The sequence below is a fragment of the Bombina bombina genome, chromosome 1, assembly GCF_027579735.1.
Source record: "Bombina bombina isolate aBomBom1 chromosome 1, aBomBom1.pri, whole genome shotgun sequence".
Taxonomy (NCBI): domain Eukaryota; kingdom Metazoa; phylum Chordata; class Amphibia; order Anura; family Bombinatoridae; genus Bombina; species Bombina bombina.
In genome coordinates this window covers 304,444,425-304,469,708 of record NC_069499.1, presented here as the reverse complement: position 1 = coordinate 304,469,708, position 25,284 = coordinate 304,444,425, and the positions used below count along the sequence as shown (strand labels likewise).

Sequence of the window (25,284 nt, the reverse complement as noted above, 5' to 3'; positions counted from 1 at the left end):
CATTCCTTAAAGATGATCTCAGTAGCTCGATCTGGTACAGGAAAAACCTCCACCAAGGAAGGTACAGCAAAATATTTATTTAGCTTACCGGATTTCTTAGGATTAACTACGACCATGGTGTTGCTGTCGTCCAATGTAGCTAAAACCTCCTTGAGTAACAGACGGATATGTTCTAGCTTAAACCTGAAAGATAAAACTTCAGTATCAGCAAGAGGAATTATGTCAGAATCTGAAATTTCACCTTCAGATGCTACCGAAGTATCCTCCTCAGGATTCTGGGAGGGGGCATTTGAAATAGCAACAACTGCCTCACTTACTGAATGTTTATTTTTCCTCTTACGCTTTCCCTGCAACATGGGAAAAGCAGACAACGCGTTAGAAACTGCAGAAGACATAAGGGAAGCAATGTCATGCAACGTAACTCCAGGAGTAGTTAGAGGAAGCACAGGGCACAGCATGTGTGGGCGGTAAAACTTGGGACGCTTGAGAAAGCTGCAGCATATATTAAACATTGTCATTAGACTCCTGAACAGCATCCGCCTTAGAAAATGTTGGCTCAGAAAAAAGTCCTCTCAGTAAATGAGGAACAGAAAGGGATTGGTGGTTCCACATTGGCATCAAAATAAACAATTGATATTTTGCAAAGTCTCTTGGTCCATTTTGACTCACAGTGGATCAAGATAGCAAATAACTTTTTTTAATAAAAATAAAAAAACGTTAGTCACTTTAAATTTTAAACCGTAACTTTAACTGCAGAAAAGTTAAACTAAATAATCCTGCAGAACACCTCTACACCTCAGCAGACTTTGCTGAGGTGCCTACCTGCCCTGCTGATACCGGCTCTCACTGTTAGAAACCGTCCCTTCCAGCAACAGATCCGGAACTCGTTAAAGTAATGGAAGACCGACCTCCGGTCCTAGAAACGCATGACTCTCTTGAAAAGCATGCGTCACCTAAAATGAGGCTGTATTCTCCTTCCCTCCGGACTAGGAAGTGAGTGAGAAGTGACGCGCCACTCAATTGCCACCTCCCATAGCTCCGCCCCTCGTGGGTATCTTAAAGAAAGTAATCTCCTGGGCGGCATATTGCTTTTAAAAGTAACGTCGGGAGCCGTGAAACCACCTAAATCCCAGAGCCAACTATACCCTAAGCCCCAGTGCCTGCATATTGTCTCCTATATAGGAGAATTTATGCCATTATAATAAAGAGCCCAAAATCTTTGAGCCCTTTATGTATGTGTCCCAATGTTGTTAAATAAAGTGCCCAAATTTCTTCTGAGTCTTTCTTTCATTAACCCAGAAAAAAATCAAAGTCAGCACTTACCTCATTAATCTGACAGACAGCTCACCAGGTTTGAGAGGTCCTCTCTCTCACATGGACCTGTGGAAAAAAGATAAAGACTGAGTAATTTTACTCAGGCTTCCAGAGTTAGGGCAGCATCAGTATATGGGAGGCACAGTGAGAATTATGTCCCACAAGTTCCCATTGCTCTAAAGCCACCACTACTCTACTGAAGAGACTGATGTGGACTACGGCTACACCCCAGGACAAAGCAGCACAATCTTGCACTACTTAAAAAATAATAAAATCTTGCTTGAAGAATCTTTTCCAACACCTAACTTTACCACTTCCTTGCTCTAACATAGGCAAAGAGAATAACTGGGGTGGGAGGGAAGGGAGGTGATATTTAACAGCTGCGCTGTGGTGCTCTTTGACGCCTCCTGCTGGGCAGGAGTGATATATCCCATTAGTAATTAGATCCGTGGACTCATTGTGTCATTAGAAAGAAAACTAAAAATGCAGTGAGATAAGAGGCAGCCTTCAAAGGCTTAGAAATTAGCATATGAATCTACCTAGGTTTAGCTTTCAACAAAGCAAATTTGATGAGAATATTAAAATTAGAAAATGACCAGCCCTATCTGAATCATGAAAATTTAATTTTAACTAGACTGTCCCTTTAAAACTTTCACAAACCCATTTAATCCCTGTATGGGTTATTTGCTAACCAGTTGGCAATTGCACAATCACTAGCTGTGTTTGTCTCAGGAGATGCGGTTCTTTATTAAACAGAGTCCCACAGCAATAATGCAAACATGTAATTTTGCACTAAACACACAGCTTTAAATTAAATAGTGCATCAATACCCTATGAACCAATGTGGAAGTAAAATATTTATTGTAAAAGCATCAATTCAATTTCTCTAAAAGCATTTCACTGTAGACTTAACCCTTCAATTAGTGAAGTTGTAAGGGAGTGTAATTTTTTTTCCCCATGAACATGTCTGAAAGCCTGGCTTACAGGAATGACACAGCACTAGCAAATGTTTTGGTTGCTATTCTTGGTAGGTATCAGATACCAGCATTTCTGCTTATGTTGATAAAACATAGCTGTTAAGGGGCCTGCTACAGTTCTGTGCACAGGAAGAGGTGATATTTACATGTATTACAGTTAATACGACAACATTTTACATTTCATAACCATGCTGCTTCAGGATTGTTACATTTAAAACAAATAGCCTGTGTTTTCTATTAGGAGGAGAAAACATTAGCAAAATACTATCATTTCATTGCACAAAAAGTTTCTAAAATACTTTCATATTTAAACAAAATCACATGCATACTAACCTGCCTTAAATGCATGCCATGAATAGGATTGTATCTCTCCACACTGATAAATACAAGTTTACCACTGATTATATCAATATAGAAAGTTTATACAGGAAAACAAACCAAAACTTGATTGGGACGAATTAGCTCAGCTTAAGGTATGATATAGCCGCAATAAAACAAAGACAAACATTTCCTGGGTAATACAAATTTGTATTATATATTCTGTATAAAAAGTTCAGGTGTTGCTCACAACAGTTGTAAGTTAAAGAAAATGAATTGTTTTGTAGAAATATACGATATCCCTTATGAATCACAATGTTTTGTAACCTGTTAAAGGAACAGCCCCCAGCAACAGAACGTTCTTAGGAATTTAGAGTCATATAAAGTGGCAAAATAAATTATTTCTGGTGAAATTATTTAAAAACATGGGAAGTGAAAGGTCCTGTAGACAGACTGTATCCTTATAGCTTGGCTTCGGTACACTGAAGAAATGGAACATTTTAATTTCCTAATTAATTTGTTTGTAATTTGAGTTTCTTTATCTTTTTTATCTTTTCAGTCTTTGACATTTTTGATCTCTTTTTGCTAGTTGTGCAGACTTCAGGAAGTTTAAGTACAATTTCCTCATCGTTATCATCCTCCTCCACCCGGATGGACTTCCTTTTCTCCAGCACTGATGGGGTGCAAACGGGTGTTGGATCCTAAATATAAAGAGACCATTAATATAACATGTTTATGCGATGTTCTTAAGGTTTAGAAATGTCATCTGCTGCCTCACCTGGCTAGTTACAGACACATCAAGATCAGAAGTGGTTTTATCAGGGTTTTTTCTCTGTGAGGCCTAAAGACAAAAAAACAAGAGTAAAACATTGATTTTAAATATATGAAATCAATACACATTGTTTTTATATAAATACCATAAACATTAGGCTATTCTCCCTGGCTTGGCAACGTAAAAATGAGAAGAAAAATGTATGCTTACCTGATAAATGTATTTCTTTCCGGATATGGTGAATCCACGGCTTCATCAATTACTGTTGGGAATATCACTCCTGGCCAGCAGGAGGCGGCAAAGAGCACCACAGCCAAACTGTCAAGTATCACTCCCCTTCACACAAACACACAAGGTGTAAAAGGTGCCTGAAATTTTATTTAAAAAAAAAACCCTGTCTTAAAATAAAAAGGGCAGTGCCGTGGACTCACCATATCCGAAAATAAATACATCAGGTAAGCATAAATTTTGTTTTTCTTTCCTAAGATATGGTGAGTCCACAACTTTATCAATTACTGTTGGGAACCAATACCCAAGCTAGAGGACACATATGAATAGGGAGGGACAAGACAGGCAGACCTAAACAGGAGGCACCACCGCTTGAAAAAACCTCCCTCCCAAAAGAAGCCTCAGTCGAGTCAAAAGTAACATATCTGAAAACTTGGAACAAGTAAGCAGAGAAAACCAAGTTGCAGTCTTGCAAAACTGATCCACAGATGCTTCATCTGTGAAAGCTCAAAAAGAAGAGACAGCCCTTGTGGTAAGGAGCCATAACTCTCTCAGGAGACTGCAGACTCACAGTCTGAAAAACAAACAATTAAAACTTCTCAACTAGAGAAAGAAGTAGCAGAAGTTTTCTGTTATAGAGATAACAACCAAAACCAGAAGACTGGCAAAATACCCTAATAGCCAGTAGAAAAAATAATAAAGCATGCACAACATCCAAGATGTGCACACATATTCCTCAAGATATAAAAATGAGGACACAGAAAATGAATTACCAAACAATATTTCCATAAAGGAAAAAACCTGCTGTGTCCGAAAAAAAGATAAGGCGAATCACACTAAAGCCGAGAGTAAAAAAGAAACTTTTGAAAGATAACATTTTCAAACTATGGAATGCTATGGCTCAAGCTGAGCCTGCTGCAGAACCTTAAAAACACAGTCAATGCCCCAAGAGGAGCACCAGACTTAAACACAGGCTTGAAACTATCCAGAGCCTGACAAAAAGAGTATACATCTGCCACAACCGTCAGACACTTGTGTAACAAGGATAACGCAGAAATCTGACTCTGTCCTGACAAACTGTCCTCCAGACCTTCCTGGAGAAAGACAAAACCCCTAGGAATCCTGACCCTACTTCCAAAAGTAGTCCTGGGATTCACACCAATAGGGGAATTTACATTACACCTATGGAAAAATTACCAGTAACAAGCTTACGAACCAGTATCATGGTCTCAATGACCGATTCAGAAAAACCATGCATTAAATCTCCAAGCAGAAAGCTTAAGAGAAACGAAAGTTGGATGAAGGACTGAACCCTGAATTAAAAAAGGTCCTTCCTCAAGAACTACCACCAAGGTGGAAGAGATACATCCCAGATCCTGCAAGACTATGCAGGAAGTGGAACTATTCAAAATATCAATGCTCACTCCTATTTGATACGAGCAATGAGTTGTGGAAGGAGAGCAAACCGAGGAATAGGGGTGTCAGACTGAAATCCCAAAGAACCACCAGGGTATTTAACAGAGCAGCCTGCTGATCGATTGACCTTGGAAGCTTGGCGTACTGCCATCTCCAACTCCAGCACCCCCCAATTTGAGGGTTAACCTAGAGAACACCTCCGAGAGAAGCGCCCAATCCACGGAATGAAAAATGAATGTGAGCGTCCACCAACTGAACAATCCATGCTAATCATGGCAAAAGGAACTCCAGGTACCTCCCAAGTGGTCAATGTTAAACCACTGAGATGAAATTGTTCAACTAGAACCTGAACAAACAGTTAAGACAACTGAGGCCAAGCCCTCAGAGCATTGTAGATTGCTCTCAACTCCAAGAGGGTTATGGGGAGAGCAGACTCCTCCCAAGTCAATAGTAATAGTCACCAACCCAACAGACTAGCGACCGTGGACACTATTACTCAGGAATGTCTCCGGAAGCATGTGCCCCGAGACAGATGCTTCTGAGAAAACCAAAATATTCTGCAGAACGCAGGCAACAATCCCGCTACCTCTCGCAAGCTAAGCGAGCGCTCTACCACCAATTCCCCTCTCTGATCCACAGGGAAGAATCTCATGTCGACAGATATATCCTCCGAGACAGAGCCACCAGATCCCTGATCCACTATCTGAACATGCATAACAGCAGACTCTCAGATGGAACCGAACAAAGGGATGACATCCAATGAAGCAACTATCAGACCAATTACCTCTATACATTGGGCCACTGAAGGGCCAAACAGAAAGAGGCAAGAGGAAAATCCTTGATTTTCTGACCTATGTCAAAAATATATTTATAGATAGGGAAACTAATATGGTCCCTAAGAAAACTACTCCTGTTTTCTTTGTGGGAATGAAGAAAAGACAACAAGATCTCTGTAAGAGAGTTTGTTTGTTGAAAGGTGGCACCTGAACCATTATGTCGTCCAGGAAGGGCACCACAACAACTCCCCGAAATCTGATCACTGTTAATATAGCCTCCACTGGGGACCATGGCAAGGCCAAAGGTAAGAACCACAAACAGAGTTTGACAGAAAGGCAAAGCTCAGGGACTTAAAAATACGTGTCCTCCAGGTATATGGTCACCATGAACTGACCCTCTTGGACCAAACAAAAAATGGAACCACCGGTTTCCATATGAGAGGACTGTACCCTGAGAAAAACTGACGAGACACTTTAGATCTACCAGAGATTGAAAAATTCCTTCCAAAATTGGAAACCATGAACAGGAATGACTAGATCCTAGACCCTGCTCCTTTATTGGAACTGGAACTATCACTCACAAAAAAAAGGAGGTTCCAAACGCACTAAAATGCCTCACTATTATCTGGCCTGCAGATAAAATAGAGACGTAGAATCTGCCTCTTAGGAGGAAAGGAATAAATCCTATGAAATACTATGTCCGTAGACTATCTGGGACATTTTGTATCCAAGTTTGAAGACAGAGTTTCAGCCCCACTCTGAATGGGATAAACTCCTTTCGTCTATTCATCTTGTGGTAGAAATTACCCTTATCTACCTGTATATAAGAAATATTCCTGTCAGATCAGGGCCAAACAAAGTCTTACCCTTGTAAGGAAGTGCCAGAAGCTTGGGTTCAGAGGAATTCCACTTACAAAAAATATAGCTACAACATCCCCCGGGCTAGCACAGTCAAGTCTTGTTGCGCGGCTAAAATCTTGAATGGCAGCAACAGTAATGAAAGAATAGGAATCAAACAAGGCGTCACACCAATAAAGATACCGCACTTGACACAGTGGCAAAATAAGCCTCTATGTAAGCCTCCAGCTTATTCCATTGCTCCTTAAATGAACAGTTATCCTTTGTAGGAATCTTAGTTCTGAGTTAGAGTAGAAATGCCTTACTACTTTAGGCACCGTGCACCATGATATTTAATGGAGACAGAGACCAGAAACATCCTCTTAAGACGGGGAAAAAGGAATCCCCGAATAACCCCATGCCTGTGAATATCTAGCACGGTCTGGAGCCAGACAAGGCTTCCACATAGAAATCCTAGAATCTATAAAGTTAACTAGATTCTATAGGGTTGACAACGATAGACTTATCCGAGTCGTTCCAAGAAGCCAAAAACCTCCTTTAACAATACACGAAGGTGTTCAAGCTTAAATGGACATAAAACAAGTTGAGATAGACAAAATAGAATATGTACATTAATTACTTTACCTGCAAATGTATACTGCAGCGTCTCACCATTAACCCTTTCTTTTAAGTTTCTGAATTGTACAGCTCTAACTCCACCCACACAATTCCTTTTATGGCTGTAGCTATATCCATTGTTTTGGTAAAATGCACAAATGAATAAGGGTTATCTGCTGGAGCATGACTAGAAGCTGTAAACTCAGTTGAAATACAATGCCTCCGTGTAAACACTGATAAGAGGGGTGGAGCACAGTGTCCAAACAGCACAGCTATTTTAAGTATTTTTCAAAAATTTTTAAAAATACTTCAACAATTGTTAAAAAAATTTTTTACACAAACTATTTTTACTTAATTAGCCCTTTTAGGATATGCACAGATCTCAACCCGTTTTATGGCACTTTAAATCTGAAGTTACTACTTCAGCATCAGATGAAGGAATTATACTGTCTGAATCTGAGGTTTCACCCTCATAGGCTACCAACACATCCTCCTCATCTTATGAGGGAGGGCAACCTGTAAAGCCATAAACATAACAAACCTTACTATCTGAAGCTCAAAGTTCCTCTTGCGATTTCCCTTAGAATAGGAAAAGTAGATAGCGCCACAGGTACCACAGAAACCATCTGGGTAGCAATTCTGCAAGCAAATAACTCTTCCAGGAGATTGAGAGGAAACGCAGGGCACTGCATGTAGACTAATAAGACTTGGGACATACCAGGAGAAGGTTGTGGCATCGCCTGACAGCAATATACTGAGAGACATAGATTGGGCAACATATTAGAACATGAATATCAAGCACAGATCAAACAAAGATCAAGCCAAGAGCAAAGTGATTGTCACCAACACAAATCCTTAAAGTTTTATTATTCAATAAGCAATGTACTGTCACTTTAAACAGTGAAAAGGGCTTAATAAAAAAATATCTTATTAAATTTCAATAGCAATGTATGGTTACTTAAATGACATAAGCTATTGACAGGATGTAGCCTAACGCAACACTCAACCCCTCCTACACCCCAGCAACATACCTGACCGATGTGTCTCAACAATTTGTCAAGATAAGAAAATGTATGCTTACCTTATAAATGTATTTCTTTGACACGATGAGTCCACGGATCATCTCAATTACTAATGGGATGTTCACCTGCTGGTCAGCAGGAGGCGGCAAAGAGCACCACAGCAGAGCTGTTAAATAGCTCCTACCTTCCCTCCCACTCCAGTCATTCGACCGAAGTTAGGAAGAGAAAGGAAAAGCCAAGGTGCAGATGTGTCTGAAGTTTACAATAACCCATAACCTGTCTAAAAGAACAGGGCGGGCCGTGGACACATTTTGTCAAAAAATAAATAAATTTATCCGGTGAGCATAAATGTTCTTTTCCTTAAGACACGACGAGTCCACGGATCATCTCAATTACTAATGGGATTCAATACCCAAGCTAGAGTACACAGATGATATGGGAGGGACAAGACAGGGTACCTAAAACGGAAAGCACCACTGCTCGAAGAACCTCTCCCCCAAAAACAGACTCAGCAAAAGTGTCAAATTTGTAAAACTTTGAAAAAGTGTGAAGAGAGGACCAAGTTGCAGCCTTGCAAATCTGTTCCACAGAAGCTTAATTTTTGAATGCCCATGAGGAAGCAACAGCCCTTGTGGAATGAGCCGTAATCCTTTCAGGAGGCTGCTGTCCAGCAGTCTCATATGCAAAACGTATGATGCTCTTCAGCCAAAAAGAATAAGTAGCCGTTGCTTTCTGTCCCTTACTTTTTCCTGAGAAAACCACAAATAAAGAAGACTGACGAAAGTCCTTAGTCGCCTGCAGATAAAACTAAGGCACGGACCACGTCAAAATTGTGCAAAAGTCTTTCCTGCTTAGGATTAGGACACAAAGAATCACAATTTTTCAAATAATCAAAAGAAAAATTCAGAATTATTGGCAAATAAGAATTATAAAAAACAGTTACTGTCCCTTTAAATACAAACTGTTTTCCTTTCTACGGCAAATCGTCAGATTTCCTTTTTAAGCAAAAAAAGATAGTTAATTTTACTCCCCAAAGAACCTATGCACCTCAGCAGCAACTGAGGTGCTCCTACAGTGCTAACCAGTAACCGGATCTCACAGATGAGCCGTTGTCACTCCGATGTTTTCAAGCTTCTCAAAACCAGGTATACAGTGTCTGTACTAGAAGCGCATGAAAACTGTTACATGCAGCTCTAGAACAGATCGATAATTCCCCCAGACTAAATGTCGCACTGATCCTCTCACAACAACTGCGCTGTTTAAGTGGCGCGCAAAATCAGGAAGTACCGCCCATCGTGGGTGTAGACAATGCCTTTCAATCTCCCTCACCGAGAAAACATAGTGAAACCACCGGAGCCATCCTTAACTTGTAATTTAAGCAGCGTAACTCAAGCCCCAGTGCCTGCTATATACAATTGCCCAAAAACTTTTTCCTCATGAAAGCACAAAATGTCCCAACGTAAGAGTCATCTTCCATAGAGCCCCTTATGTTCCTAAGTGCTAAACAAATATCCTGAGTCTCCTTGTGCCCCAGAAAGGTAGAATTACCTTAATTTCTGCCTGGCAGCAAGGCAGCTCCCAGGCTTGAGAGGTCCTCTCCATCACATCGGCTTGAGGATGATGAAATGCTGAGTCAGGAAGTACCTCAGACTGAAGGATATAGGGCAGCACAAACATGGGAGGCGCAGTGAGAATTATGTCCCACAAGTTCCTATTGCTTAAAGCCACCAAAGCTCTACTGTAGAGGCTGATATGGACTAAGGCTACACCCTAGAAAAAAGCAGCACACTCTGGCACTACTTTAAAAATAATAAACTCTTGATTGAAGAATCTATACTAACACCTCACTTTACCTATTCCTATCACTAACATAGGCAAAGAGAATGACTGGGGTGGGAGGAGCTATTTAACAGCTCTGCTGTGGTGCTCTTTGCCTCCTCCTGCTGACCAGGAGGTGAACATCCCATTAGTGATTGATATGATCCGTGGACTCGTCTTAAAAAAGAAAAGCGCATTTTTAAAAAGTGCCGTAACCTCATAAAACACCCCGCTCTGCCATACAGCAGGTCACGTGGCACACTAGAATCCAGATAGATATGCGATCCCCCCAAAAAAACTAGTCTGCGTATTAAGTAAAAAAGCCTTTTATTTTAGTGCTTAAGATGGCGGGGACAATTGTGGGGTGGGGGACGGAAGAGAGATGTTTGGGAGGGATCACTGGGTTGGATGTGTCAGGTGGGAGGCTTATTTCTACACTAAAGCTAAAATTAACCCTTCAAGCTCCCTACAAGCTACCTAATTAACCCTGTCACTGCTGGGCATAATACAAGCATGGTGCGCAGCTGGATTTAGCGGCTTTCTAATTATCAAAAAGTAATGCAACAGCCATAAATCTCTGCTATTTCTGAACAAAGGGGATCCCAGAGAAGCATTTACAACCATTTGTGCCATAATTGCACAAGTTGTTTGTAAATAATTTCAGTAAGAAACCTAAAGTTTGTGAAAAAGTGACAGATTTTTCACCGCATTTGGCGGTGAAATGGTGGCATGAAATATACCAAAATGAGCCTAGATCAATACTTTAGGTTGTCTACTAAAAAAAAAAATAAAAAAAAAAAATATATATACATATGTCAAGGGATATTCAGGGATTCCTGACAGATATCAGTGTTCCAATGTAACTTTAGCTAACTGAAAAAAAATGGTTTGGAAATAGCAAAGTGCTACTTGTACGTATTGCCCTATAACTTGCTAAAAAAGCAAAGAACATGTAAACATTGGGTATTTCTAAACTCAGTACAAAAATTAGAAACTATTTAGCATGGGTATTTTTTGGTGGTTGTAGATGTGTAGCAGATTTTGGGGTCAAAGTTAGAAAAAGTGTTTTTTTTTACATTGTTTCCTCATTTTATCATTTTTTTATGGTAAATTATAAGATATGATAAAAATAATCTTTAGAAAGTCCATTTAATGGCGAGAAAAACGGTATATAATGTGTGGGTACAGTAAATGAGTAAGAGGAAAATTACAGCTAAACACAAAAACAGCAGAAATGTAAAAAAATAGCCCTGGTCCTTAAAGGGACAGTCTACACCAGAATTTTTATTGTTTTAAAAGATAGATAATCCCTTTATTACCCATTCCCCAGTTTTGCATAACCAACAGTTATAATAATATACTTTTAACCTCTGTGATTATCTTGTATCTAAGCCTCTGCAAACTGCCCCTTTTTTCAGTTCTTTTGACAGACTTGCAGTCTAGCCAATCATTGCCTGCTCCCAGATTATTTCTCGTGCACAAGCACAGTGTTATCTATATGAAATACGTGAACTAACACCCTCTAGAGGTGAAAAACTTAAAATGCAATCTGAAAGAGGTGGGCTTCAAGGTCTAAGAAATTAGCATATGAACCTCCTAGGTTAAGCTTTCAACTAAGAATACCAAGAGAACAAAGCAATAATTGGTGATAAACGTAAATTGGAAAATTGTTTAAAATTACATGCTCTATCTGAATCATGAAAGTTTATTTTGGCCTAGACTGTCCCTTTAAGGGAAATAAACTGAAAAATGGCCTGGTCCTTAAGGGGTTAAAATTGCACGCTTTTTCTAAATTATGAAAGGAAAAAAAATTGGGGCTTCATGTGCCATTAAAGGGACACTGAACCCAATTTTTTTCTTTCATGACTCGGATAGCACATGAAATTTTAAGCAACTTTCTAATTTACTCCCATTATCAATTTTTCTTTGTCCTCTTGCTATCTTTATTTTAAAAGCAGGAATGTAAATCTTAGCAGCCAGCCCATTTTAGGTTCAGCACCATGGATAGCGCTTGCTTATTGGAGGCTTACATTTACCCACCAATAAGCAATCATAACCCAGGTTCTCAACCAAAAAAGGGTCGGCTCCTATGCATCACATTCCTGCTTTTTAAATAAAGATATCAAGAGAATGAAAAAGCAATAGGAGTAAATTTGAAAGTTGCTTAAAATGTCATGCTCTATCTGAATCATGAAAGAAAAATTGGGTTTAGTGTCCCTTTAAGCTTCAGCTTTAATAAATCCCAGAATATCCTTGTACCTTCCTATAATTACCTCTCATCTACTCTGAACTATACACATTAAAGGGACAGTCAACTCCAAAAATGTTGTCGTTTAAAAAGATAGAAATTCCCTTTATTAACTATTCCATATATTAATATACTTCTAACCTCTGATTACCTTGAATCTAAGTCTCCTCTGCCATTCCCCTTACCACATGGCTATTTATTTTATCTATTCTTGCATTTTAGCCAATTAGTTCAGTGTCCAGCAAAACTCCACGGGAGAGAGAACAATGTTTTCTATATGGCTCACATGAATTAGCAGTTTCTTGTGAAAACTAATAAAAAAGCATGTGATAAGAGTCTGTAGTGGCTTAGAAATAGGCAGAAATGTAGAGGTTTAAAAAGTGATGGTAATTCCTAGCATTGGTGAAACACTAGGGTTTAACAGTGGAACAAATAAAGGGGACTTTCAGTGAAAAGTTCCTTTGTCTGAAACGATTGTCGAGCCGATTGCCTCAGGCAGCCCACGGCAGAATGCTATTTTGCTGTCAGGGGACGTTTTCCACCTCTTAGGCAATAACATACTAACCAACTAGCATGGCGCCAGCTGGCCTGGACGGCTATTGGATAAGAGGTGGAAACGCCACCTCACAGCAAAAAAACATTCTGCCATGGGCTGCCTGAGGAGCTCAATGCGGTGAATGCTTCAGACAAATAAAGGAACTTTCAGCATGAAGTATTTTTAACTTAATGACTGAAAGTCCCCTTTATTTGTTCCACTAGTAAATCCTAGCATTTCACAAACACTAGGATTTACCATCACTTTAAGTGTTATAAAGTATACTAATATAACAAGGTTGGCTGTGCAGAGCTGGGGGATGGGTAGTAAAGGCGTTAAAAGGACAGTCAACACCAAAATAGTTAAGGGGACAGTAAACACCTTGCAATTACAACACATTTCTGCTGTGTTGCTATAGAAAAAACATCAGTAAAGTTTACGTTACTGAAATTATTGTTCCTTGCCCTGTTAGAACATATCCCCAGAAATTATACAAAACCAGAAGAAAGTCTGTTCATTATACAAACTTTTGCTTTGTTTCCAGGATATTTATCCAACTTGTGCATTTTTTAAATCTATTAACTCACTACATCTTTTTACAAAATAAGCAAAAACAACCATTTTAACTTCATTTACTAAGTGTTTTATAATCTAATTTTAAAACAAGTCATTTCCTTTGAATAATAATTACTTAGGATTTGATTATGTCACTTACAAATCCTGGGAAATCATAGACCAGGCCCTTTTCTGCCAGTTTCCGCCTTAGTTTCTTTTCCTTCTTTAGCAGCTTGTTAGTCATCTTCTCCTCTTGCTTTGTGGATCTCCTGTTGTTGTAGCGCCGCACAGCCATTGACAATGGCTTTTTAAAAACGCTGTCACATCCTTTAAAGACCTTTGGGTGGACTTTATCTGGAGGCATGAATTCACCTGAACAACAGTAACAAGACAGGAATTAGGAAGTGTAAAAAGTACAAATAAGAACAAAACAGCAGTCTGGTACACCAATACTTAAAAGGGATACTCAAGTAAAAATCAAACTAACGATTCAGATAGAGCGGGAATTTTAAACAACTTCCCAATTTACTTCCATAAACAAAGTGTGCACAGTCTTTATATTTACACTTTTTAAGTCACCAGCTCCTACTGAGCATGTGAAAGAATTCACAGAATATACGTATATGCATTTGTGATTGGCTAATCGCTGTCACATGATACAGGAGGAGTGGAAATAGACATAACTGAAATTTGTCAGAAAAAATAAATAAATTACTCATTTGAAGATCAGACTAAGTGCTACTGCAATGTCTTTATCATGCATTTGTCAATTATGCAAATCTACTGTATTCATTGGTCCTTTAAAGGGACAGTCTAGTATAAATTAAACTTTCATTATTCAGATAGGACTTTTAATTTTAATCAACTTTCCAATTTACTTTTATCATCAAATTTGCTTTTTTCTCTTGGTATTCTTAGTTTAAACTAAACCTAGGTAGGCTCATATGCTAATTTCTAAGCCTTTGAGGGCTGCCTCTTATCACATGCTTTTTAAATCTCTTTTCAACACAAAGAGACAGAAAGTACACGTGGGCCATATAGATAACACTGTGTTCAGGCACAGGGGGTTATTTAAGATCTAGCACAATACAATACTAAATTTAAGACAATAGATAATAAACAGACACAGTCATGTGATCAGGGGGCTGGAAGAAGGTTCCTAGATACAAGATAATCACAGAGGTAAAAAGTATATTAATAGAACTGTGTTTTTTATGCAAAACTGGGGAATGGGTAATAAAGGGATTATCTATCTTTTTAAAACAATAACAATTCTATTGTATACTGTCCCTTTAAAAGCTGGAGACTGCTACAGAAAACCAAAGACTGGGCAACAGCTGAATCAAAAGAACATAGAAGCGATTGTTAAAGGGACATTAATAGGGCTGCAACAACGATCATAAAAATAGTTGTCAATCTCAAATCAGGTTGTCTGCGATTAGTTTGTTAGTTGCACGGCATCAGCAGCTTCACTCTGATGAACTCCTGCACATTGCATTGTGCAAAAAAAAAAAAAAAATATTTTTCCATTTTTATTCTATAGGATTAAATTGGATAGAAAAAAAAAAAAAAAATACTGTTAATTGCACAATACAATGCGCAGGAGTTCATCAGAGTAAAGCAGATAGTGCCCTGTAACTGACCAACTAATTGATAATGTTCTTGCAGTCTCCTAGCTACCCCGAGCTTTGCCACTTTTTACAAAAAAGCTACTACTGTTGTAGAGTGCATTTGAGGACATGCTGCAATGCTTGAGACACAACATACAGTATTTCCCTATGATACAATCACTTGTGAGCATGCTTCAATTGAAAATATATGATTGGTTGTACTGCCCACAGCCTGTTTTTAAAAAAATGATCTTGTGTGGCAAGAGCTGGGTAAATTAAGATTAAAAAATGCCCTACACCACAATCATATTTGGATGAAATTAGTACTAGAAAAAGACCAATGTGCCTTAAACCTTCAGGATCAAATGTTAATAAATAAATCTCCTCTCATCCTTAAAGTGTATGTAAAGTCACGCTTTCTGCTGTTGCTTAATTTATTAAATCGATTAAAATAAAGGTTAGTTTAATTCATGATTTTTTTCTAATCTAACTGTATTACTGTAACGAAGCATTTAAAACCCAATTCTCTTACTTTAATCCTCCGCCCGCCATCTTGTCCCTCGTTTCGCATTTGATTGACAGACCGCAGTGACCAATTATAGATCGTACCCCGTGGCGTCCTGCCCCTTTTTCACTTACGTCACGCGATTGAACCGATGCAACTGCGCATGCGTGTCTTGACTGATCTTCATCCACATTCCGCACTCGTTCTTGTTTAGCGCATGCGCTTTGGTCCCTAATCTTAAATTTACATACAAATAATGGAACAAGGCACGCAAGCCCATATTGAAATCCTAAGAGAAACGCATGCGCAAATTGATTTGCCCACGGGAGCGCGCTCCAGTCATACGTAAGCGAGCGTGAGGGAATTGTCTATAAGGAAAGGAGCTGTCAAGCCGGAAGTCATGGATGGGAGGAGTTCAAACTGAAATCGTAGATAAGTAGTAATAGAAAATATAACATAACATGAATTAAAAAAAATTTTTTATAGCCTTTTACATTGCAAGCATAGTGACAATCCAAAATGATGATTAGAAACCGGAAAATTGACATTCACTTTAACACTGCTGCTGCTGTATATTAATATACAGCAGCAGCAGCAGCAGTGTTAATATACAGCAGCAGCAGTGTTAATATACAGCAGCAGCAGCAGCGTTAATATACAGCAGCAGCAGTGTTAATATACAGCAGCAGCAGTGTTAATATACAGCAGCAGCAGTGTTAATATACAGCAGCAGCAGCAGTGTTAATATACAGCAGCAGCAGCAGTGTTAATATACAGCAGCAGCAGCAGTGTTAATATACAGCAGCAGCAGCAGTGTTAATATACAGCAGCAGCAGCAGTGTTAATATACAGCAGCAGCAGTGTTAATATACAGCAGCAGCAGCAGTGTTAATATACAGCAGCAGCAGCAGTGTTAATATACAGCAGCAGCAGCAGTGTTAATATACAGCAGCAGCAGCAGTGTTAATATACAGCAGCAGCAGCAGTGTTAATATACAGCAGCAGCAGCAGTGTTAATATACAGCAGCAGCAGCAGTGTTAATATACAGCAGCAGCAGCAGTGTTAATATACAGCAGCAGCAGCAGTGTTAATATACAGCAGCAGCAGCAGTGTTAATATACAGCAGCAGCAGCAGTGTTAATATACAGCAGCAGCAGCAGTGTTAATATACAGCAGCAGCAGCAGTGTTAATATACAGCAGCAGCAGCAGTGTTAATATACAGCAGCAGCAGCAGTGTTAATATACAGCAGCAGCAGCAGTGTTAATATACAGCAGCAGCAGTGTTAATATACAGCAGCAGCAGTGTTAATATACAGCAGCAGCAGTGTTAATATACAGCAGCAGCAGTGTTAATATACAGCAGCAGCAGCGTTAATATACAGCAGCAGCAGCGTTAATATACAGCAGCAGCAGCGTTAATATACAGCAGCAGCAGCGTTAATATACAGCAGCAGCAGTGTTAATATACAGCAGCAGCAGTGTTAATATACAGCAGCAGCAGTGTTAATATACAGCAGCAGCAGCAGCGTTAATATACAGCAGCAGCAGCAGCGTTAATATACAGCAGCAGCAGCAGCGTTAATATACAGCAGCAGCAGCAGCGTTAATATACAGCAGCAGCAGCAGCGTTAATATACAGCAGCAGCAGCAGCGTTAATATACAGCAGCAGCAGCAGCGTTAATATACAGCAGCAGCAGTGTTAATATACAGCAGCAGCAGTGTTAATATACAGCAGCAGCAGTGTTAATATACAGCAGCAGCAGCAGTGTTAATATACAGCAGCAGCAGCAGTGTTAATATACAGCAGCAGCAGCAGTGTTAATATACAGCAGCAGCAGCAGTGTTAATATACAGCAGCAGCAGCAGTGTTAATATACAGCAGCAGCAGCAGTGTTAATATACAGCAGCAGCAGTGTTAATATACAGCAGCAGCAGCAGTGTTAATATACAGCAGCAGCAGTGTTAATATACAGCAGCAGCAGTGTTAATATACAGCAGCAGCAGCAGCGTTAATATACAGCAGCAGCAGCAGTGTTAATATACAGCAGCAGCAGTGTTAATATACAGCAGCAGCAGTGTTAATATACAGCAGCAGCAGTGTTAATATACAGCAGCAGCAGTGTTAATATACAGCAGCAGCAGTGTTAATATACAGCAGCAGCAGTGTTAATATACAGCAGCAGCAGTGTTAATATACAGCAGCAGCAGTGTTAATATACAGCAGCAGCAGTGTTAATATACAGCAGCAGCAGTGTTAATATACAGCAGCAGCAGCAGTGTTAATATACAGCAGCAGCAGCAGTGTTAATATACAGCAGCAGCAGCAGTGTTAATATACAGCAGCAGCAGCAGTGTTAATATACAGCAGCAGCAGCAGTGTTAATATACAGCAGCAGCAGCAGTGTTAATATACAGCAGCAGCAGCAGTGTTAATATACAGCAGCAGCAGCAGTGTTAATATACAGCAGCAGCAGCAGTGTTAATATACAGCAGCAGCAGCAGTGTTAATATACAGCAGCAGCAGCAGTGTTAATATACAGCAGCAGCAGCAGTGTTAATATACAGCAGCAGCAGCAGTGTTAATATACAGCAGCAGCAGCAGTGTTAATATACAGCAGCAGCAGCAGTGTTAATATACAGCAGCAGCAGCAGTGTTAATATACAGCAGCAGCAGCAGTGTTAATATACAGCAGCAGCAGCAGTGTTAATATACAGCAGCAGCAGCAGTGTTAATATACAGCAGCAGCAGCAGTGTTAATATACAGCAGCAGCAGCAGTGTTAATATACAGCAGCAGCAGCAGTGTTAATATACAGCAGCAGCAGCAGTGTTAATATACAGCAGCAGCAGCAGTGTTAATATACAGCAGCAGTGTTAATATACAGCAGCAGCAGCAGTGTTAATATACAGCAGCAGCAGCAGTGTTAATATACAGCAGCAGCAGCAGTGTTAATATACAGCAGCAGCAGCAGCAGTGTTAATATACAGCAGCAGCAGCAGCAGTGTTAATATACAGCAGCAGCAGCAGTGTTAATATACAGCAGCAGCAGCAGTGTTAATATACAGCAGCAGCAGCAGTGTTAATATACAGCAGCAGCAGCAGTGTTAATATACAGCAGCAGCAGCAGTGTTAATATACAGCAGCAGCAGCAGTGTTAATATACAGCAGCAGCGTTAATATACAGCAGCAGCAGCAGTGTTAATATACAGCAGCAGCAGCAGTGTTAATATACAGCAGCAGCAGCAGCAGCAGTGTTAATATACAGCAGCAGCAGCAGTGTTAATATACAGCAGCAGCAGCAGTGTTAATATACAGCAGCAGCAGCAGTGTTAATATACAGCAGCAGCAGCAGTGTTAATATACAGCAGCAGCAGCAGTGTTAATATACAGCAGCAGCAGCAGTGTTAATATACAGCAGCAGCAGCAGTGTTAATATACAGCAGCAGCAGCAGTGTTAATATACAGCAGCAGCAGCAGTGTTAATATACAGCAGCAGCAGCAGTGTTAATATACAGCAGCAGCAGCAGTGTTAATATACAGCAGCAGCAGCAGTGTTAATATACAGCAGCAGCAGCAGTGTTAATATACAGCAGCAGCAGCAGTGTTAATATACAGCAGCAGCAGTGTATATTAACACTGCTGCTGCTGTATATTGCACAAAACACTCAGATTCTATAAAGAATTCTGAGAGTATTAATGGGAACAAGCAGCAAAATGTATAAATGCCTAGCACCCCTGAATAAGTACAAAACAAAAACTCTGATTACATAAAAAATGGGCAAAATAAATAAAAGTATAATGCAAATTTGTTTTATTATGGATAATTAACATTTTATAAACAAATCTCAAGATGTTTACTGTCCCATTAAATAGCAGGATACAGGAAGTGACAACAGGTTTCTGTTATCTATCAGTATGCTGATCCTGTGGCCAAATATACAGAGTTCTGTCCAATTATGGTTTAGAACAGTGTTTTTCAACCAGTGTGCCGTGGCACACTAGTGTGCCGTGAGAGATCCTCAGGTGTGCCACGGCAGACTGACAACAGTGTGAAATATTTTTTAAACTTTGCTTGTTTTTTACTCCCAGTGCAGGGGTAGTTTGTAAGAGGCATGGCATAACAGCACAATACATACAGTATGTGTGTGTTTGTGTGTATGTGTATATATATATACGCTGTATTAGGCTACAATGTGTGATTTTTTTTAAATTTTGGGATGGTGGTGTGCCACAGGATTTTTTAATGTAAAAAAGTGTGCCACGGCAAAAAAAAAGGTTAAAAATCACTGGTTTAGAAGAATATGATGGCTATAGCAGTAACAACACAACACTTACATTTTAATAGCCTTTCACAGAAGAGGTAATTGTTCATTGTATCAGCAACTATTTTGGCAACTTCATCTGACTCAAATTCCACAAATGCGTATCCTTTGCTCCCACCTGTCTAAAAATATAAAATAAATATAATGGAGTAGCATTACATTTATATAGCAACACAGAGTTGCATACAAAATGGGAACAAAACACTATAATACCAAAAAGATCTAATTTTATTTATGCTTAGATAGTAGATGCCTTATTCAGATCCTAAGAATGACAGATAATACATCACCTGCATCTTATATAGTTAAGAGGGGAAAATAAGGTTGATTAAACTGATCAAACAACATGAAAAGAGAAAGAATTAAATCCTTGCCTAATGGAGGCTTGATAATGTTTATGCACAATGAATTCAGCTAAAAGAACATACCTTTTTACTCCTTGAAAGACGCAGCCTGGTAACGGTTCCAAACTGGCCAAAATATTCCTTGAGTTGCGGTTCATACAAACCCTTGGGAATATGCCCAACATAAACTACCCCTGGAGTCAGTATATCAGTCTGCACAAAGAGAATTTAAACGAACAGAAAAGTCGTTTACAAGTCACACAATATAAATTTATACATAGCACTAAATACAACATACAAAAATAACTTATGTATTCTGAAATAAAGACCCATAAGAAACAAAAATGTGTTCTGCACATTCACAAACAGACATTTAGTATTGTATAGGAGTATTGTTGCTCACCAGCTTTTTTGCCTTGGTGCATGTGCAGTTAGTATTTTAGTTGGTGAGGTCTATATATACTGTATCTCCAAGGTTTTTATAGAAGTATCATACTGGGACTGAATGGTTGTTAGATAGTTATATTGCTTGAATACAATTCATATACAAGCTAACCAAATTAATGTATTTAGTCATTAAAGGGATATGAAACCCAAAATGTTTTTCTTTCATGATTCAGATAGAGCATGCAATTTTAATTAACTTCTATTATATTTTTTCTTTGTTCTCTTGGTATCTATTGTTAATAAGCAGATATATGCTTCGGAGCTGGCCCATTTCTGGAGACCTATATAGCAGAAGCTTTGCAAGAATGTTATCAATTTGCAAAAGCACTAGATGCCAGCACTATTACCTGCCATGTAGCGCTCCAGATTTAAAATGAAAGTCAATCCTAGCGTTTGTGAAATACTAGGATTGACCTTTGGAACAAATAAAGGGGACTTTCATTCCGCTATGCCGGATTTTCCGCACAGCTATTGGCTAAGAGGTGAAAACATCACCTCTCAAGCAAAACAGCATTCTGCCGTAGGCTGCCTGAAACAAAAAAAGAAAAAAGGAGCATACTGCAGGAAGTATTTTATACTTCATGAATGAAAGTCCCCTTTTTATTTGTTCCAATGGTCAATCCTAGCGTTTCACAAACGCTATGATTTACCATAACTAACATAGAACATCATGGGAACAATGCTAATTTGACAATAGAAGCAAATTGGAAACTTTAAAAAAATAGTATGCTCTGTCTGAATCACAACTTTTATTTTGGTTTCATATCCCTTTAATGCTGTAAACAGAATGTTCTGTGAAGAAGTGTATCTTCCAAATTCTAATCACAGTCTACTGCTTATTTCTATACATTTATGTGATGACACTAAAAACAAGCTCACAATGTAACAGAAATTAACTCCTTTCCGCCGGTACTTATTTGTTACATCTAAGCGCAGTTAGGACGGCATGGAATGTCCTAATGGTGGGAAGGGGTTAAAGTGCACTGCTCATTTAAGCTCTCCTCATGTCAATAGTTATAAGAAGACAACTTAGTTAGAATTCTGGCAAGGGCAATTGTGAGCAAGGTCTTTAGTGTTTGACGTAAAATGAATGATTCAGATAGAGCATGCAATTTTAAAGGGATACTAAACCCAATTTTTTTTATTTCATGATTCAGATAGAGCATGAGATTTTAAGCACCTTTCTAATTTACTCCTATTATCAATCTTTGTTCTCATGCTATCTTGATTTGAAAAAGCAGTACTGTAAGCTTTAGAGCAGGACCATTTTTTCTTCAGCACCGCACCTGGGTAGCACTTGCTGATTTGTGGCTGAATGTAGCAAACCAATCAGCAAGCGCTACCCAGGTGCTGAACTAAAAATGTGCCGGCTCCTAACCTTTCATTACTGCTTTTTCAAATCAAGATAACATGACAAGGAAAAATTGATAATAGGAGTAAATTAGAACGTTGCTTAAAATTGCATGCACTATCTGAATCATGAAAGCAAAGAAATTGGGGTTAGTATCCTTTAAAGGGACATTCAACACCAACGAAAACATTATCCCATACCTTAGATGAAGCAAAAAAAAAAAAAGAGAGCCTGCACCGCATCCTATCTTCAATAACACTAACGTTAGGTGGCTAATCTTGAATGAACATTTAGTTAACAACGGCAGATATGGCTGCCAAACTCCGCCCCCTGTTACGTAGGAGGCTTCTTGTTTTAAACCCATACTTGTTCACAGGGACACTGTTCTATTTCGAATGCGCACGCTCGCTATTAGAAATAGAGCAGTGTCTCCGTGAACGCGGCTAAAGAATCTAGCCGAGGATTTGATTCGCATTGGATGAAGAGTTAGAGAAGAAGCCTCCTACATAACAGGGGGCGGAGTTTGGCGGCCATATCTGCCATTAACTAAATGTTCATTCAAGATTAGCCACCTAACGTTAGTGTTATTGAAGATAGGATGCGGTGCAGGCACTTTTTTTTTGCTTGATCTAAGGTATGAGATGTTGTTTTCATCGGTGTTGACTGTCCCTTTAAGCAACTTTCTAAATTACTTCTATTACCAATTTTTCTTTGTTCTCTTGCTATCTTTATTTGAGGAGAAAAAAAAAGGCATTTAAGCTAAAGAGCCAGACAATTTTTGGTGCAGACCATGGACAGCACTTGTTTAATGGAGGATGCCTTTAGCCACCAATCAGCAAGCACAACCCAGGTTGTAAACTAAAAAATAGGCCGGCTTCTAAACTTACATTCTTGCTTTTCAAATAAAGATAGCAGAAGAATGAAGAAAAATGAATAGGAGTAAATTAGAAAGTTGCTTAAAATTGCATGCTCTATCTAAATCATGAAATAAAAAATTTGGGTTCAGTGTCCCTTTAACTCTACTACACAGTGAGCGCAGAGGGAATAAGGAGGTGCACGCTTTCAACACGGAAGACCACCTCTGTATGCAATTTCTGCTGTTGGCACATAAGGACAACTTTCAGAACAGAGCTGAATTGATTGGTGCTTTTTAAAAAAAAAATATTATTATTCTTTATTTATAAAGCGCCGACAGATTCTGCAGCGCTGCCCATGGGTACAAGGATAACAGTACAGTGTAGAAACAATACGATAAGACACAAAATTCTACAGACAAATACAGGGGGAATTGAGGGCCCTATTCCCGTGGGAAATTACAATCTAGATTTATATGTTGATATTTTGACAAACACCTGAAAGGGACAACTTTTTAGCTCATTTATAACTGTCCATAACTGGCCTAAGCAGTAGAAATTTGATTAAAGGAACTTGATTTGGAGTATGCAATTTTAAACAATTTACTTTTATTACCAACTTTGCTTCATTGTTTGGGATTCTTTGTTAAAGGAACAGAAATGCACTAATAGGAGCTAGCTGAACACAACTCATGAGCCAATGACAAGAGGCATATATGTGCAGCCACCAGTTAACAGCTAGCTACCAGTAATAATAAGTGGTGCATTGCTGCTCACAAACTTACCTAAGTATCCTTAGAAGTATATTACATAATGTATATAGTAAATTGGAAGTTGTTTAAAATTGCATGTTCTATCTGAACCATCAAAGCTTTGTTAAATTTACTGTTTATTTTTAAACATATTTAAGCAACCAACATAATGTAATAAATGCACCTGCATATTATTCTCAGGATAATCTTTAATTATATGGAGCATACTCGAGAGTGCTACAGTCTGAACTATACATATTATTTAAGGCATAACAGTACACGTGCACACATCAAGTCTACGGAGATACATTCCCGGTGCGTAGCAGCCACGATCTCACCCATTACATACACCCTGCTTGATACCTTTGGCCGTTTCCGGATCTGCTGCACCTTCTTCTGAAAATCCTCCTGCAGCTCCGGGTCCAGAGATATCAGAGGAGCACCAGGGACCAGAGGTTCCGTACTCTCCGCCATGCTCACGATGTGTCCAGGAAGTGCGACACGAGGGAAAGATGGATGTTGTAGTTAAGCAATACAGCGCCACCTTGTAGCTGGAAGACCAACGGCAACATAACTATGGATAGGCACAAATGTATAACAGCGCCGACATGCGGCCGTAAGACACAGTGCTGAGTGCTATAGTACCAGGTATACTGATCTAATGGAAGCGCCACCAAGCGTCAGACCTTTACAATCTAGCTACTGGAAAGAGAAATACAATGCGGCCCGATAAACAAATAGACGTGACACATAGGCATGGCGCACTTGCTGGATCACTACAATGTAGAATGGCATAACTAAGCTGCCTGGTTATTATGTGGACAGTATCTTCCTTACGCCATCTGCTGGCCGTAGTATGAATCAGTATTTTGATCCACATTATGTGATGAGCTGTCATTAGGGGGTAATAATTCCTTATAAAACTTAAAGTGCCATAAAAAACTGTTTAAACATTGCTGGCAAGTATTTTAAAATAATTGTCAAAAGTAAGCAAAATTATTTACTTAGCTGTGCTTTCTGGAGTAGACCGATCCACCCCCCTTTTTCAGTGTTTAACATCAGAAACACAGGCATTGTATTTTAACTGAGTTCACAGCATCTTATTTGCTTCTAGGTATGCTCTGGACCGGCACACAGATAATGACTGTTAAAGTCTTGCATTCTACCATATCAATGGTGGATATATATGCAGCCATAAAAGGAATTGGGGGGGGGGGGGGAGTTAGACACTTAAAAGAGAGGATTCATGGCGAGGCACTGCAGTATAAATTTGCAGGTAAAGTAATTAAAGTACATATTATTATATTTTGTCCCAACTTGTTTTATGTCCCTTTAAAGTCTCGAACAGCGAGAGCTCATATAGAATTGTGTCATTGACATTACACGGCTCTGTGTGAAAATCAAGATAGTATAATTTCACTATGCGATAAAGATCAGTAATAGAAAATGAAGGACAATTGCACTGTGTTAATAATGTACGTCATTGTGACAGGTTAAAGAAATGTGTAGTACATTTCTGCTCGGGAGCTAAGACTGCTTACTAACTTCTCAATCTCTAATGTAGATGCAGTGGAATAAAATTGCCATCTGATCATACTTGGGTGATTGACAACCCCTGCTCTCAAACTAATGTTGTGGTTGCACAATAGCAGGGGGTGGATT

At 39.1% G+C, this 25,284-nt stretch overlaps 1 protein-coding gene across 1 annotated transcript; it reads right to left on the bottom strand.

The window, feature by feature from the left end:
* Nucleotides 1-2,798: 2,798 nt before the first annotated feature.
* On the bottom strand, nt 2,799-24,142 carry NIFK (nucleolar protein interacting with the FHA domain of MKI67). Its single transcript, XM_053698080.1, has 6 exons — nt 23,986-24,142; nt 20,303-20,431; nt 19,888-19,996; nt 13,595-13,806; nt 3,388-3,450; nt 2,799-3,310 (listed from the first exon to the last, which is right to left on the bottom strand). The coding sequence occupies exons 1-6, from the start codon at nt 24,094-24,096 to the stop codon at nt 3,122-3,124; spliced, it is 813 nt and encodes a 270-aa protein (XP_053554055.1). The 5' UTR covers nt 24,097-24,142; the 3' UTR covers nt 2,799-3,121.
* Nucleotides 24,143-25,284: the final 1,142 nt, after the last annotated feature.

Bases quoted from the DNA above. Each gene is read 5' to 3' on its own strand.
- NIFK (XM_053698080.1), bottom strand. From the start codon at position 24,096: ATGGCGGAGAGTACGGAACCTCTGGTCCCTGGTGCTCCTCTGATATCT. The intron at 19,997-20,302 runs GTATGTTCTTTT...TTATATTTTTAG, and splicing joins GTCTTTCAAGGAGTAAAAAG to ACAGGTGGGAGCAAAGGATA. The intron at 3,451-13,594 runs GTAAGTGACATA...TTTTGTCTTTAG, and splicing joins TCTATGATTTCCCAGGATTT to GCCTCACAGAGAAAAAACCC.